The following is a 17005-nucleotide window of genomic DNA, read 5'->3' as shown; positions in this document are numbered from 1 at the left end:
GGTAAATGCAGAGCACTAATTCCGAGTATGGGTCACCATACTTGGCCACATGTCACGTCACTTTCACTTTTTGTCTGGTGCTTTCACAGGTGCTTTTTAAAGCCTTAAAAAAAAAAAATGTTTTACCCAGTCATTTAAAAATAACACATTTTAGAGCTGTAACGACAATACCATGAAACCGTGATATTTTTTTTGCTTAAGGTTATCATACCGTCAAAATCTCACACCGGCCCATGCCTACTGAGAGGTACTGTACAAGTAATTTATTTAATAATTTATCATTATATTTATTTAATAATTTATTATTATATTAGTATTATCATTATTATTATTATTATTATTATTATTATTACTGTTATGCACAGATAGCTAATTAATTACGTTTTCGTAGGGACAAATATGTATGTTTATGTTATTCACACAAATCCTAAATGATATGAAATTATATAAATTATATGTATATGAATTATATAGCTAAAATATAAATATTTGTATAAAACAAAAGTTTGGGGCCAGTAAGAGATTTCTTTTATTCTTTTTTTTTAAAAGGAAATTACACTTTTATTTAGCAAGAATGTGTTAAATTTATCTAAAGTGGCAGTAAAGAAATGTATAATGTTATAAAGGATGTCTATTTCTAATAAATTATGTTCTTTTAAACTTTCTGTTCATAAAAAAATCTTTAAAATATATTTCCCACAAAAATATTAAGCTGCACATATATATTACATTTTAAAATATATTAAAATAGAAAACCGTTATTTTAAAGTGTTATACAATTTTAAAGAATTACAGTTTTACAGTATTTTTGTTAAAATTAATGCAGTCTGAACAATAGTGTATGTATAGTAACTCCAGCCTTTGGCAGCATTGAAAAAAAGCTAATTTCGTGATGTTGCATCCACCTCTTTTCCCCAGGTTAAAGTCACTGTCATCAGTGTGTAGTGATACTCATCTGTAGAGTGCACTACTTGTGCTGCACAAACAAATGAACATTTGGATGCATACAAATATCTGGTTTTCTGATGAAGTGGATGCACATTTACTCATGCAACTCTGAAAATGGAACCACTAAGTGGTTTTCTTGCATTGATGGCCTTTATCATCACATTAAAAGAGCTCGACCAGATACATATTTTCATTCAGTCATTGGTTTGTTAATTAGCGTTGTGGTGGGTGTTTGGTTTGGGACTTTTTATTAGTAAATGTGGAAGGCCGTCTTGCATGGCCCACCCTGTTTTACTGAGGCTCTAATAACAGCAGCATTTGGGAAAAGAGAAGATCTGTCATAAACGTCAGAGAGAAAAGCTTAAATGGCCTTTGAGAGATGACCGGGGTTATAGAACGTCACGCAGAGGGGAGGGCAATGCGCAGCTAAAAGTTATTATATGAGGCACACCACCTTTGCCCGCTACTCTGAAATATTCGTTGAGAGGCTCTTTCTGATGAGCTGTAACTTTCGGTTTCTGTCTGAAGGGAATAATCTGCTCTAATTTGCCCCCTCAAGCCACGGCGGGGGCTGAGGTGTATGTTGGGAATGTATTGTTTACGTCCGTACCTCCTGCGGCTTGGTTACCGTTGTTTTGCACTACCCAGCATTTCTGCATTACCCAGAATCCCCTTCTCTGATGATTTCGCTAGCCCTTGTGGAAAGTATGAATGCAGTGCTGCTGTCTGGAGATTCAGAGTCCTCTTGGTGGATGGCGTAATTGTACAAATGCTTCCGAACCATTTCCACTAAGTGCTGAATCACTTAAAGGCACAATATGTAATTTTCGCCACAAAACCGGAAATCGAGTGGTTATGACATCATTAGCAGGCGACACAATGACACTATGGAAACGGTCCGTGTCACTTGTTAAAATTGCTTATTTTTTGGGATTTAAACATTCTTCGAAACATTTGGGATAATGTAAGTACACAAGTCAGCAAAATATATAACACTGTTCTAGTGGTTTTTGAATATTTTATTTAAAAAATCGTACATATTGTGCCTTTAAGACTGGTGATGTAAAGTTTTTGATGAAAAAAATACTTTCTTATTTGAGTTTAATTTGCAAAAACAACCATGTTGGGGCAAAATATTAAAAAGAACTTGCATTACGTATATATTTGGAATTCCATTTGGTGCCGTTACTGGCAAGAAGTAGATCTTTAGAACACCTAAAAACCTGTAAACACCTGCTAACTCATGTTATAGGCCTATTCTTGTGAAAGAAATTATTTACACCACTGGCAGTGTTATTTTAGTAGTATTAGTATTTTAGCCAGTATTTATGTACTATTATAGTATTTAATATTTTGCTGTTAGTTTTAATTAAATATTATTAGCTTTTATTAAATATTAATATTAGCTTTTATTTTTATATTTTAAGTTTAATTTTAATTTTAGTCTAATTTTTAGTCATTTTGTTTTGTCCTTTTGTCATTTGTATTAGTTGTTTTTTATTATTTTTATGTAGCTTTATTTTTATTTCAGTTGTAGTTTTAGTAATTTTAATATTTTAACTGAAACGTAATTTATTTCGGTTATTTGTCAAGGCAAAAGTTTTAATTTTCATTTAAGTTTGTCATCTAATACTTATATTTTATGTATTGTAATGTAATAATAAACCTTAGTCAAGGTAGCACCATATTTAATTTTTAACAAGAGTGAAAACAAGGCTGTGTGATAGAAGTACAGTGCGTTTAATGGATTGTAATGTTGTTTAACAATATGTCAGTTGTTCAGCTTTAGTCTATTTCTCACAGCCTCGTTTTCATCTTTGTATAATTTAATGACGTCTGCCCTAAGGTCTATAACAATACTGACCACTAATAAAGTTGGGTTCCATGTTCTTTCTTTTTATACTCATTCAGTGTGCATCTTTGTCCCTTGAGGTGGCATCTGTTGCTTCTCATATAAATTTGGCTGAATCAAGCATATTTACAAGCTTTGCCGTGACACTAACTGAAACGTATTACAGGCCTGCAGACCTGGACCAGATCAGAACATTGTCAGTTGTGTTGGCCTAGCGCATCAGGGCTAATTCAACAATACCACAGCAGATTGTATTCCTACAGCAATTACACCAGTAGTCGAATACAGTTTGAGTAATGGGAAGAGATCAGGAAAGTCTTTGTAACCAGCCATTTTAGTTATTGTGGTGCCAGTGTTAGACTTCTAGGAAGGAATCGCACTGAATTGCAGCAATCTTGAGCTTGAATTCCAGTCTTGTATAAAGATATTTTGTCCTCTTGCTGGTCTTAACTTTGTCTTTAATTCTCAAGGGTCAGAGAATTAGTTTCAAGAGTATAATTGCAGATTCATTTTAATTTTAACTAATAAATATTAATAGATAGTCATTTCTTGCTCGTTAGATTTTCTTTTTACCTCAGGTTCAATATTATTTTCCATGTTTGTCTGTGTAGTCAGATATGAATCTAAAAGTTTGTCATTATTTGATTTTGAAGGTTTTCTGTATGTATTCATGCAGCCTGTTTATTGACATTCTGTTGACGTGCACGCCCACTTTTTTTTTTTTTTTTGAAATACCATTTTAACTTTTATATTTCCCTCAGGACAGCAGTATTGTGGTGTTGTTATCATGGACAGAAAAGAGGAATTGCGCTGAGGGGCCATCTTTTGAAAATATCAGTTCAGAATAGTCAAGGAGGGGCATTCTGAAACTGAAAAGGGCAGAATAGAAGCGGAGGAGGACGTAGCAGTGGATATTTGAGATGCAGACACTGTGGCCTTGCTGGCCAGTGCCTAGGGACAGCTCTGTTTGGGTCAGATACATTCTGATAGCCTGCTGCTCAGGGCTCATGACGTTTTTTATGACGTCACATTGCAAAAAAAGATGGCTTTCCTCATGAATGTTAATTAGGGAATGCTGATGTTGCTAGCTAGCATTCCGTACATGGGTGAGCTTTTCTTTTAAAGGTGCACTCAACTTAATCCAAATTTAATTCAATCCATTATATGGATCAGTTTGTAGTACCAGATAATGAAGAAGAGCACAGACTAAAAGAAATATATATACAAAGTCCACTGGCGACTTAATCTTACTGAGTGCTGCTTGATGTTTCTATTAGATGCATTGTTAATAAATATTATTTTTTTACTCACACTATTTATACATAATAAAATCATCTAATAAAAACAATGTTGTGTGGCACTTACTCATTCACTCACTCACTCACTAAGTCTGGGGACTTGGCATGTGTGTCCGTGTGGTTGTGGTTGGTATGGTGAGTGTTGTGAAGACTGGCAGTGTGCCCAGCATGGATTTGGCCTGGATCTTTTTTTTTTTTTTAAACCCCATCTGACCTCAGCCTTACCCTCTGCCGGTGAAGAAAGTTTTTCTCAGAGCATGGAGTATTAAATGACTATAGCTGGTTGACACTAGGGATGCACCGAAATGAAAATTCTTGGCCAAAGCCGAAACCGAACAAAATGAAACACTGGGCCGAAGGCCGAATATCGAACACGGTTTGTTGAGTTTTTTTCCCCCATGTATTTTGCCAATTTTCTTCACCATTGCATAAATGAAATGGCCAAAAAGGTTTTTTTTACTGTTTTGTCTTGCTTTTCAAATAAAAAGTCAATAAAAAAAAAAACAACAATTTAAAAATATTTAACACTGAAATTTTTTTAACATTCTAGCAGACATTATACCAACAAATCACAATTTAACTTAAAATCAATGAGTTAGTAAAATAATGTATTTTGTCCATCAGACCCCCTTCTTGAATCAGGCATGTATTTTTTTTACTGTACAAATAAAAGCAGCCTTGCTGAGAAGAGACTTCTTTTAAAACATTAGAAAATATTACAGATCCCAATTTGAACACTGTGTGTATGTTATAATAAATGTATTAACAGAGCTGTTGTAATTATTATTATTATCATTATTATTGTCTTTTTATTTTTACATGCAATTCGTGCTTGTATTAGAAAACATGACGTTCTGCAGTTTATTTACTAATTGTTTAAGGCCATTTTCGCGATTTCAATCATCATACGGTAACCAGCAACAATCACCCCTTCCTCTTCTCATCGAAGACATGCGATGCAGTAGCCTACTAAACAGTCTCTTGCTGTCGGTGCTTGTAATGATTTTTGCGTCTTTCTCGGACAGTTTAAATGCTTCCAAACTGCTGACGTGTGCATAAAGAGTGCGCGCCTCTCACACCGTGTCTACACTGGACGCGAGTGGCGCGGCGCGACAAAATACTTTAGAACTCATTATAATCAGTGATGCTATACACTGTCTACTGTCAAATCCCCGACAGTAAACTGCTGCCGCGTTCTATTTATGACGTATTGACACAAATTTCAAATGATTTTCAACGGTCGCTTTGTCGCGTCTAGTGTAGACAGACTTTTTAGCTGTTGCGGCGTGGTGTCACTCTGCGCTGGTTGCTATTTGATAGCATCACGTCATTGTTCAGTACAGTTTATTCTGTCTTTTCTCTTATATTATTATTATTTTCTCTAATAATCTAAAGAATAATTTTGGTTGCCGAACATTCGGTGCATCCCTAGTTGACACATCCCTTATTGCTCTTACATCCAGGTCCGGCTTTCTTTAGATTATTGCATTACCTAACTGCTGACATCACAATACAGCTAGTCGTAGTATCAATGAAAATTGAAGCATGAAACAGCATAACTTATGGCAGATTTTTCCTTTGTTGAAAACATTTTTTAATAGATTATGTGTTATATATATATATATATATATATATATATATATATTACGCATAATATTTTTGTAAAATACAGTTCTTTGTAAGCTCAAATGTTACTCTAAATACCTCAGATTTTATATTATAATGCACATAATTCAGTATTTTCTGTAACTCTAAACTCTTAAGTCTGCATGATGTTATTTTCTTGGGGCTGCTCCTTCAACATAATAGCCTCTTGTCATATTTAACATTCGTCATTGGAAAAATTTTGTCATTTCATCATTTGGAAAATGGAAGAGCATCGGTGACCAGCTGCTTCTAGCAGATATTGACAGGCTATTAATTGTCCAGGCTCATACTGATTTGTGCTCTGGATCCAGACCTGTGTCCCTGCGGATCTGCTCTCCTCTGCGCCTGCTCTTTTCTGTCGGCCACTGCAGTTTTGTTGATTGCGACAAACACTGGAGTGCCTGTGGGCAAGTAATTGAGCCCACAGATCTCTGAGCTTCAGCACAATAAAGCAAAACACTGACACCCACACTAAAACACACACACGCGTGCACAGAGTCTCTAATGGCACGGGTGATGAAGCAATTAAACACTGCAGCATCCGTATCCATATTAGGAATGAGCATTTTTTGGGGGGATGGGTTACTTCAGCACAATAAAGCAAAACACTGACACCCACACTAAAACACACACACGCGTGCACAGAGTCTCTAATGGCATGGGTGATGAAGCAATTAAACACTGCAGCATCCGTATCCATATTAGGAATGAGCATTTTTTGGGGGGATGGGTTACCTGTGAGTGAGTGAGTGTGTGTGTGTGTGTGTGTGTGTGTGTGTGTGTTACGGTCGCTTCAGTCGACTGCCTCTCAGCTCCTCCTCCTTCCCTCTGGCATCCAAATGAAGGCATTATCTCGACAAGTCACGGAACATGAGACTGCTGTAATTTGGCTTTTATCAATGTGTTTGCTGGTTGGGAAACATCCTTGCCAGCTTAAATCAAAGCAGAACGCTTTTTCGTGCTTTTTTTTAAATTATTATTTTTCTAAGATTGATGGAAAATGACATTAGGGCTTGATTTGTCTCACATAATCAGACCTTTGACTAGACTGCATAATATGTAGTCCACACTGCAGTTAAAGGGATAGTTCACCCAAATTAAAGGGTGTATTCACACCTGTCTTGTTTGGTTCGATTGAATCGAACTCAAGTTTGTTTCCCCTCTTGGTGCGGACCTTTTTGGCAGGTGTGAATACAGCAATCGCACTTGGGTGCGGACCAAACAACCGCACCGAGCCCCAGCTGAAGAGGTGGTCTCGGTCTGCTTCCAAACGAACTCTGGTATGGTTCGTGACGTGAGCGTGCTAAATAGGCTAAAGCTTGCCGCAAAAATGACCATGACTATATTGGGGGAAAATAGTAAGGAGATAATTAGAATTTTTTACTAATAAACTAGTGTTTTATGAGTCAGTGTCGCAATGAAGTTGATGATCCTGACTCGCCATCTCATCATTGGACGCGCCTTTAGAAAGAAATGCATCTTTACGGATTACATAATAATAAGAGTTCATTTGTTTGACAGAAACTTTCCTTAATAAATCTTTATCTGACCAAGATCTTCTGTGCTCTGAGTCACTCACAAATCTTTTGACAGTTCAATAATCTCTATTTGCTTTTCATAAAATATTATTTGTTTTGATGCCTTTTGCAAGACATTGCATTGTTTCATACTTTTCATCTTCAGAAAGATCTTTCTTCCTCACCATATTGCATGAGAACTGTGACTTGCTTAATAATGTAGAACAACCTCTTTAAGTAGGGTTTCCATTTACCTAAGAAGACCTGGCAAACTATTGAACAAACCTGTCTGAGATTGATACCAGTTATCTAAAAAGATGTGAAAAACAACACAAACAAAAATCTGACTCTTTATTGTACCGAAATCCTATTGATGTCACTTGCATAATAATTTGGAACACAGTGTATGTATGTATATATATATACATATATATATATATTAGGGCTGCATGATAAATCACATGCGATATTTAACGCGCATCTTTACACAGAGCCGTTGTTCACTGACGAGCTGTGCTAAACCACGTTCATATTCGCATGATTTTTTGCGCAGCTCGTCAGTGAACAACGGCTCTGTGTAGTTAATGCTGCTCAATGTGAAAACACGCACGTGATGGAGATTTGCCGCTGATTACAGAACCGGCTTTCTGACAAGATGCGCATTAAGAATCGCATGCGATTTATCGTGCAGCCCTAATATATATATATATATATGTGTATGTATTCATTATTTTATTTCTTTATTTATTTTAATGAAGCGTAACGAAGACCTAATAGTCCAAATGTAAACCAATAAAGTATTTTTGGAACAAAAAATCAGTGTGAGGACATTTACCATTTTTTTTATTTTTTTGGATCAGTTCATGCATTTCCTAGGAATTAAACTTATGACTTTGGCATTAGCAGCATGCTCTACTGTTTGAGCTATAGCAAAAGAGTTTTGTGTGCATTATGCATCAGGGTGGTCGGCGAACGGGCATGTTGTCTGAGGTTTTGACTCATTTTTGGATTAGTGTGTGTGTGTGTGTGTGTGTGTAATTTATTTCTCAGAGGATAAGAGGACCCGGAGATTGTTGCTATCCATATTGAGTCCTCAGCACAGGAAGTACAAATCAATGTATTTCACAGGAAAACACTCCATTATAATGCAGCAGGTGTGCACGTCTGTGCTTGGACACCGAGTGTGCATCATGTGCATAAGTGATTCTTGTATGAACTAGTGGCTCATCAGGGTAGTGAGGATGCTTCCCTATAGATACAATTATTCAGCAAGTTTTACTTTTTAAATATCCTGTTTTACTTAAGTACATTCCTTCCTTCCTTTTTTTGAGTGCATGTGTGTGCAGTCACATTTTTGTTAGTGCACTTTAGATTTTGTTGTTACTTCCATGTAAATCTTCAGTAATACATTTTTGTTCAAAGGACCTTGAACTTTGCATTTGCTTGGTGTGCAGATTCCCTTTTTCTTTTTGTATTTTACTTAAATACATCCCATTGTGGAAGTAAAATGGGTTTTTGTGTCGACTAAGTCAGTGGATGATGTCAACAGGAAGTGTCATTGATAAGGGGAGATTTCTGCTCTACCCAGGATTATTCATATTCATAGAGTAAACGAATGAGTGAAGGAAGAAAGGCATCCTGCCATCTGAGCTGATGAGGTGTCCGTGACACACGCACATGCAGAGGCTTACAGTGCAGATGCTCACACAAGGGAGTTGTGATTTTGCTTCATCAAGTACATGTCTCATGTAATCCTTTCTCTTATACGCATGCACACACACACTGCCTCTGGTGATTAGTGGCACTTTTGCGTCACTATTCTAATCTTTCTAGACTTTCTATCCCATTCCATCCAATTCATTTCCAGTTCCAGTTAATTCACTTCCAAACCAGTTTCAGTGCCAACTTGAATTTTAATTCCAATTAAAAATGTTCTAATTCAGTTAATTTTCAACTGTTTGCTTTATTAATACCTTCTCTTTTTTTAGTTAAATTGTAATTTTAATCATATTCAATTCTAGTTCCAGTTAATCACTTTCAATTGAGTTTCATTGTCTATTTAATTCCAATTTCAACTATAATTTAGTTTTATTCTATTTCAAAGTGTTTTTGTGCCTCTCTTTTTCTGAACCTTATTTCAAATGACTTCTTATTTAATGTCAATTCATATTCCATTCCAATTCCAGGTAATCCACTTTTGATTCGGTTTCAGTTTAATTCCAATTTCCAAACAATAATTCAGTTAAATTTCCATTCCAAGTATTTCTGTGGCTCCAAATCAGTTCTTATTCAGTGTTTTTTCAAATTATATTTCCAATTCCAGTTAATTTTTTTGTTCTTTAATTTGATTCATTGTCCATTTGAAGGATCTAAATTAAATTGATCCTAATTAACTTGACGAACAAGGGTTTACATTTCCATTACACGCATCATTTAAAGCTATTTTAAATGTTACAGCTCTTTTGAACATATCTGTGTGCACAATGTCTATGAACATTGTAATAAAAGCTCTATTTCACATTTAGTGCAGGTTCAGTGTTTTTGTTCTAGTGTTTGGCCTCCTCTCTGTAACCTTTCAGTGGCTCCCTTTCCCCCATTGTCTTCCTGTCTGTCCTGCCCTTATTCACCCTTTACACAGAATGTCAGGACACAGGGCCCTTCCTATCTCTACCCTGCGTTTAATTATGCATCAGATTAGAGGGCTGTGTGTGTCTGTAATACAATTACTGCAGCATGAGAGTGTGTTATCTTCCGTAGTGAAACTGAAGTAGTTTTGATAGCACCATGCTGATGTCTCTCTGTAATATAGAAGGGAGTTTCCTCTCCAGTTACTTTTGGGACTCTGAAACTTCTGAGATACAGTAGAATATCTCAAAACGTATTTGCCGTTGATGTATTCAGCTTTTGCCTTAGTGGAGCTTAATCAGTCGCCATGTAAATGAGGCTGAGGAATAGAAGATCAGTCCATTCAGTGGATTGCACTTTCAGTTAGTGTGAAACTTTTTACAGTTTTTACATTTACATAATTTTATCCAAAGTTATATAGTTTATCAGTTCATGCATTCCCTGGGAATCGAACCCATGACTTTGGTGTTACTAGTTTGAGCTAGAGGAACTCATTTTACTTTACAGGATAGTCAACAAGAGAATATAGAGCAAAATTTGAATTTATCCGTCTGGAATTGATTGGATTGTGAAAAATGGGAATAGAGCCAGATGGTTGAAGGAGACGGGTTGAAAAGCAAGGGCTTTTCTTTTACTCTGATAACGAAAAGATTGCAATTGAATCGATGCTGTATTAGCACTTCCAAGTTTCATATTGGTATGCATATTCTGCTGCTACTTGAAGTAGTTTTTTTTTTCATTGCAATGTATTATCTTGTATATTTTTTATGTTTGGAGCATAAATGTAGGCTGTGAACATAAACATAAATATCATGAGGAAGGATCTAGAGTTCCAAGCTTCTATTTTAATGCTAAACCAGCTCATTCTGATAGACAGTAGTCATACATTTTGCTAGTGTGGGTATGATGATGTAGATATTCTGAAGTCCTGAAATATCCTCACTTTATGGCTCTTTTTTGAGATAAGCAGAAATAGAGAACTGAAAGGAGGATGGCCAGCAGTGAAAGGGCTGTGGAGCAAAACAGTATTTGTGCCAGCGGCGTGCTAAGGGTTAATCTTTCACTGGGTCACGGGGCAAGATGGGAGAGGAAGTAATCTTGTTAGCTTGGAGTAGTGTGTGTGTGTGTGCGTGCTTGGTGTTGCATGTGTGAAAGGCTAACACCTAATCTAGCTCAGAGAGAAAGAAAGTCAACAAGACAGAATGGGGTAGTGATAAAAATGAAAAAAAAGCAGTAGTTCTGGACCGCTGACAGCACAATATATGAAAAATTATTACAAGTGTGTGTGCTCAATCAAATAACACATTCAATCAAACCAGTGACGGACACTTAGCTTCCAGTTGATGTGCTTGTTAAGTTGTTTAGATGGGTGTTTTGTATTACATGTCCTTTCAAAAGTGCAATTTTATAAAATGTAATAATCGGACAGAATCATGGTTTCATCATGTTTTTACAAAAGCACAACATTTACATAAAAAAACTGTTTTTTTCTCCTTTAGTTCGTTTCTATAATTCTGTTCCCAAAACATCACTTGGTGCCTACCTAGACAGCTGCCTTCTAAGGGAGCATCTGGACTGAAATGTAACCTCAAAAGTGAGCGATTTGGAGCACTGTACATAAGCAGCAACTTTTTTAACAGTTAATTTCAGTAGATTTGGATGTTAGCATTCTCCTACTGTTTCAACAATGTATCATATTGTTATATGATATCCTGATAAGCATAAAAATACACACATTTTTTTTTCATGATACTTTTGTATTCAGTGAATTTTATTCTCATTATTTTTTATGTATATTTATATGTTTAAAATTTCTTCATCCACCATCTTGGATGATTTTTTTTTTAAGTTTGTCATTGTTTTTAACTAAGCAGTGCATGCTGGTATTGACCTCTCTGTGAATCATACATGCAATGCTGCCTTTAGAATTTGACAGAAAGGAGGTGTCTTTTATGCTGCCTACATTTTGGAACAGTCTTCATGTCAAGAGCACACCTTAAAATACCGCCTACGTAGACAACCCACTAGGTTTGGACCAGAGCCACTTAGGAGGCCAGCTAGACTCCGCTTCCCAAAACATCTTGCTTAAGCACGTCAGATTAGACAGCATTAATATTGTAGACTGACTCAAGCTGATGTGTTCATTGCGGAGATCTGGGCGGATGAAAGCCGTCAGTATTACATTGTCCATGCCGGTTGCACAATATGCATGTAGTGATGTGGTAATTTTCATCACTCTTCTCTTCATAATATCCAAGTACATACATAGTACAGTTGTCATTCCACTCCTGAGTGCTTAAGTAATGACAGAGATTCTAGGGAAAAAGTTCAGAAGGGGCAGGTTTGGAAGCAATGGTGTTTCATGTACATTATGACTGCAAAGCAAGATGACACAATCGTTTCAGTTGTCTTGTTCACTTGTTTGAGACTTTTGAGATGGTCCTGATATTTACTTGATATTTAACCAATTATATTTGCCAACTTAGCAAAGGTATTTTTATGTTGTTGCCAAGACAAGATCAGTTTAAAGCAGATTAGTGTACACTAATAATTAAAGTGCCCCTATTATGCCATTTTTAAGGTTCCTAATTAGGGAAGTTCATTTCGGTCATTTTTCCTAACCGACAACCGATGCTCGTTAACAGATTATTAACCGTTAACCGACAAGATTATTTTAAATTAGAATTGAATTAAATTAGAAAGGATAATTGTCTGTGACCCGTTAAAAATACTAACATTTGTTTCCCGGGGATTAATTTTACATGCGCAAAAAGCAGCAAACAACAGAACATGAGGATTCACATGGTCATATCACATCGTGCACCTGCAGTGCTTCTGCGAGCGGAGAAAAACATAATAAAGCTAGGCTATATATGTATAAAAGAATAAATAGGCCTATACGAGAAACATATTTTTACTTAAATTATAAATTAAGAAAATGAAAGAAAAACAAGTAGCCTAGTATGCAGAGTTTCGGTTCATTTTTGTGCTGCGTGAAAGGAAACAGTCAGCAGAAAGCGGCATCCTATTTTTCTTTAGGCTTATTTTACAAAAGCACAAAGATTTGTTTTTATTGTGAATGTACACAAATAAAGGCAAACCTTTTACAATTCCGATTATCTTTAGGACTAAAAGGAGTAGTTTCTTCCACTGTTAGAAGGAAAAAAATTCAAGTGATTGCGCTGGCGCCGCATGCGCGAACAGTTAAGCATTGCTACCTTGACTATGCAGCCTGTTCATTATCATAATAAAATACAGTCAGTCAAACATATGGAAAAAAAATATGTAGTAAAAAAAATATGTAGTAAAATCTGTTAAGCCGTTAAGGTTAAGTGTTATCACTGTAACATTTTGTTTTACGTGGATATTGGAACGCAAGTGAAGTACATAATAAATATTAATTTGCCATTCAAATAGCCTAGGCTACATTGCGAATATGAAAACATTTGATTTTGTGTGAAAATAGCCTAGCTATGTTTACAGTGTTTATTATAATGTTTGTAAACATTTCGCGTCGGCATTAGGCCCATTTCTGAATGAAATAATAAAATGCGACTTATGTTTTTTTCACCCCTAAAAAACAAATTTTTTATACATGTAGCGTATTTTAACCATGCAGCAAACCGTTTTAAATATTTTGATAAATTACTGAAAAAAGAAATAATTTAATTACTTTTTAAACCGTTTAACTGATTGTATTAATTGGTCAAAATTCTTACCGTCGGTTAGCCGGTTAAACGGTTAAAATGAGCATCCCTATTCCTAATATTGTTTTGGGAGTCTCCTACAATAGCAAACATGCATGCAAGGTCAAAAAATGCTTTTGTTTACCCAAAATATGCATTTAATGTCACCTCATTTTCCAATGATTCTCAAACGATTCGTTCGAAGCAGTTCTAAGATTCAGTCTCTCTAAACCCCTCCTTTCCATGAGCCTACTCTGCTCTGATTGGTCAGATGGCCCAGTCTGTTGTGATTGGTCTACTGTGCACAGCGCGTGTCGGAAACGATACGCCCATTGCCATAGTTCCGTATTTTGAATGCTCGATAGAAAATATAAAGATCTATTATTTATCATACTTACAGGTTGTGATTCAGTGGAGAATTTACTTTCACAGCGTATTCTCAACATGATGTTGTTTGCGGACGGCCAACGTAGAACATAGCGGGGATTATGCAAATGTGTTACCCCATGATGTGTAGCCATCACAGAAGTGGAATTCGAATTACTGACGACACGGTTTAGTCAATTCTTTCTTTTGGGAGACAATAACTTAATTTTCCATGGCATAATAGGTAGGGGTGTAAGAAATTATCGATACACGTGAGTATCACGATATTTTGTTTGGCAATACTGTATCGTTTCTCAAAAATCGAATATTGATATTTAAAAAAAATATATATATACAAGATTCATGGCAGTTTCGTTTTGAGTTTATATCCCGACCACTACATAGCAGTCTTCATCTCTGAACTTAAACAGTGACAGGAAATACTAGCATTAGAGCACTAATGTTAGCGTTAATATAGTTCGCTGCTAGTAATGGAGGATGAAAGAATTGTCCCAGTTCCTGTTTCGGTGTACAAAGCTAAAGTGTGGCGTCATTTGGGCTTTTGTGGTAACGTCCACCGTGGGACCGTGGCGCCGCCTCGGTTCCGCCACTTGCCGCATCCCATGTGAAAGCCTTGCGCGGCTGCAGCTTTCTCTCAGGTTGGGGTGTTTTGTGCAGTTGGGGCGGTTCTCGCGCCATGGTCTCGCGATTCCACGCGGAACATAAATACAAACAGAAAAACCTGTGAAATCCAAGTGGAAAGGTTCTGAGAATGTTCAACATCTGTATTTATTTTATTGTTTTACAATTGTTTTGTTTTCTTTAGGAATCCTGCAAGCACTTTATTTTTCATTGATATTAAGCAGATGTAATTCTTTTGTTCAGATCAAAATGTTATGACATTGTATGTTACAATTGTAAATTTAAACTGTGAACCTTTAAAGCAGGGTCTAAAAATATATATGGTCTTTTTATAAAATAAATTTTATACGTATTATACATTTAACTGAAGGATCTTGCATGCACTTTAATTTTCCCCCCTTTACTCGTACTGCACAAAAAGTGGTTCAATAACATTGAATGTTACAGGGACTGATTATTGCAAATGCAGATCCCACTGTGTTCTGGTTAAATAATTTTTATTTATTTATTTATTTCTAAGGTTTGCATATGGTGGTGTGTTCTTAATGACAGCTTTCCTAAAAATATATCCTATTCCTAAAATAAGAAATATCCCAATATATCGCCTTGCTTACAGTATCGCAACATATCGTATAGCAACCCCTGTATCGTGATACGTATCATATCGCCAGATTCTTGCCAATACACAGCCCTAATAATAGGGGCACTTTAATTAATTCATGTTTTGAATAGCACTTTTCACAATACATACTGTTTCAAAGCGGCTTTACTGGAGATGCATGTTTCTGCATTACAATTAAGTGAAAATGTCTTGAATTAACTTCTTTTTTCACTTTTCTTTGTTTAAAAACATTTGATACATGTATGCAAAAAAACAAGCAAAGCCTTTTGCCAATGGGGTAATTTGTAAATTTAAAAGTAAATTGATCAAGGATGTTTAGATCTTTTTAGAGCTGGAAAGCCAGATAAAAATGGTGATTTAAAATAAATAATATTTCATGCAGGCAAGTTTAAAGCAGTTTTAATATTTGATCTGCAAAGTCTCGTAAGCAAAATATGAAAGCTTGCATAGCCTGTCTGAATATAATCTGTCAAAACGTTGTTTATTTGACATTAAAGCCTATTATTTTCTTCTATAATATGAATCACATCCAATTTTTCTGGCCTCCAGCAGTGCATAGTGGGTGATTTTTACACTGGGTAGATGAATAAACCCCAGTCAAGACATTGAGCTGCTATTTAGTCTCTCCGCACTTGTGGTGTGTGTGGTGCAAGTGTGAGGAAATGAGCCCTCGGGCTTGTTTGTTTAATTTTACACCACATTCATCCTTTGAGCTCACACAACTATATTACAAGTTTCAGTAATAAGCCCTAGATTAGCTTGAACCTCACCCCCACTCTTACAAACACACAATTTACAGTATCTTATTATGACAGGACCAAATTCGCATACCCTATGTATATTTGTATTTTATTTTATTTTATTTTTTTTAATTCATATTATGTAAATAATTTCTCTGAATTGTTTATCCCCCTTACCTCTCCAGCATTGCGGTTCACTTCTATGACACCTGTGGAAAAATGTTCTCTCTTCTTGGAGGAGAGGACAGAGCTGCTTGCACCTCAGATGAGGTGTCCTTCTTATTTTATAGCTGTGAGAACAAGCCATCAGCCACCTCAAATATCTAACCTGCTTCTCTCTTTCTCTCTCTCTCTCTCTGTCCTCTGAAGATCATCAGAAACTGGAACGTGAAGCCCGAATCTGTCGTCTACTCAAACACCCCAATATTGGTGAGTTTGATCCTCATTATGTTCTTTTTTTAAATGATTTTTATTTTAGAATAACAGTAAAGTCATCAAAACTATTAAAGGGGTCGGTCATATGATGCGATTTCAAGTTTTCCTTTCTCTTTGGAGTGTTACAAGCTCTTGGTGCATAAAGAAGATCTGTAAAGTTGCAAAGACTAAAGTCTCAAATCCAAAGAGATATTCTTTATAAAAGTTAAGAGTCAGCCACGCCTACCTAAAACGGCTCGTTCTAACACATCCCCACATATCTAGGTCACTATGTGGAAATATTAGCATAATGCCGCCCAAATGTGCACGTAAAGAAAGAAGCCGTGGTTTCAGGAACAGCAGTCGTGTTGATGAAGCCATGTCAGGGAGACGCTGTGTGTTTCAGTGTGAAAGCAAAAGCACTTTATTTGACCTTCCGGAAGTAGATGCAATTAGAAATCATTGGTTAAGATTTATTTACTACAGAACAGCACAACCCAGATGTTCGATTTTGTGCAACGCATTTTATGGACGACAGTTTTTTGAACCTAGAAGAGTACAAGGCTGGCTGTGCACAAAGGCTATTTCAAAAAAAAAGGGTCAATTCCGACTGCTATGACAATCTGGCGCTTCTGAATCAGCGACTGT

At 36.1% G+C, this 17005-nt stretch overlaps 1 protein-coding gene across 11 annotated transcripts in view; it reads left to right on the top strand.

Annotated features, from left to right (window-relative positions):
• LOC107684098 (calcium/calmodulin-dependent protein kinase type II subunit gamma-like) overlaps window positions 1–17005 on the top strand; it is an 85241-nt gene that overhangs the window by 33069 nt on the left and 35167 nt on the right. For all 11 annotated transcript variants that reach the window (XM_016480283.1, XM_016480281.1, XM_016480280.1 and 8 more), the window contains exon 3: window positions 16313–16372. In XM_016480283.1, coding sequence (XP_016335769.1) covers window positions 16313–16372 — 60 coding nt within the window. The remainder of the gene's footprint in view (window positions 1–16312; window positions 16373–17005) is intronic.

The sequence above is a fragment of the Sinocyclocheilus anshuiensis genome, unplaced genomic scaffold (assembly GCF_001515605.1).
Source record: "Sinocyclocheilus anshuiensis isolate Anshui unplaced genomic scaffold, SAMN03320099.WGS_v1.1 scaffold553, whole genome shotgun sequence".
Taxonomy (NCBI): Eukaryota; Metazoa; Chordata; class Actinopteri; order Cypriniformes; family Cyprinidae; genus Sinocyclocheilus; species Sinocyclocheilus anshuiensis.
This window is presented reverse-complemented; position numbering and strand designations above follow the sequence as displayed.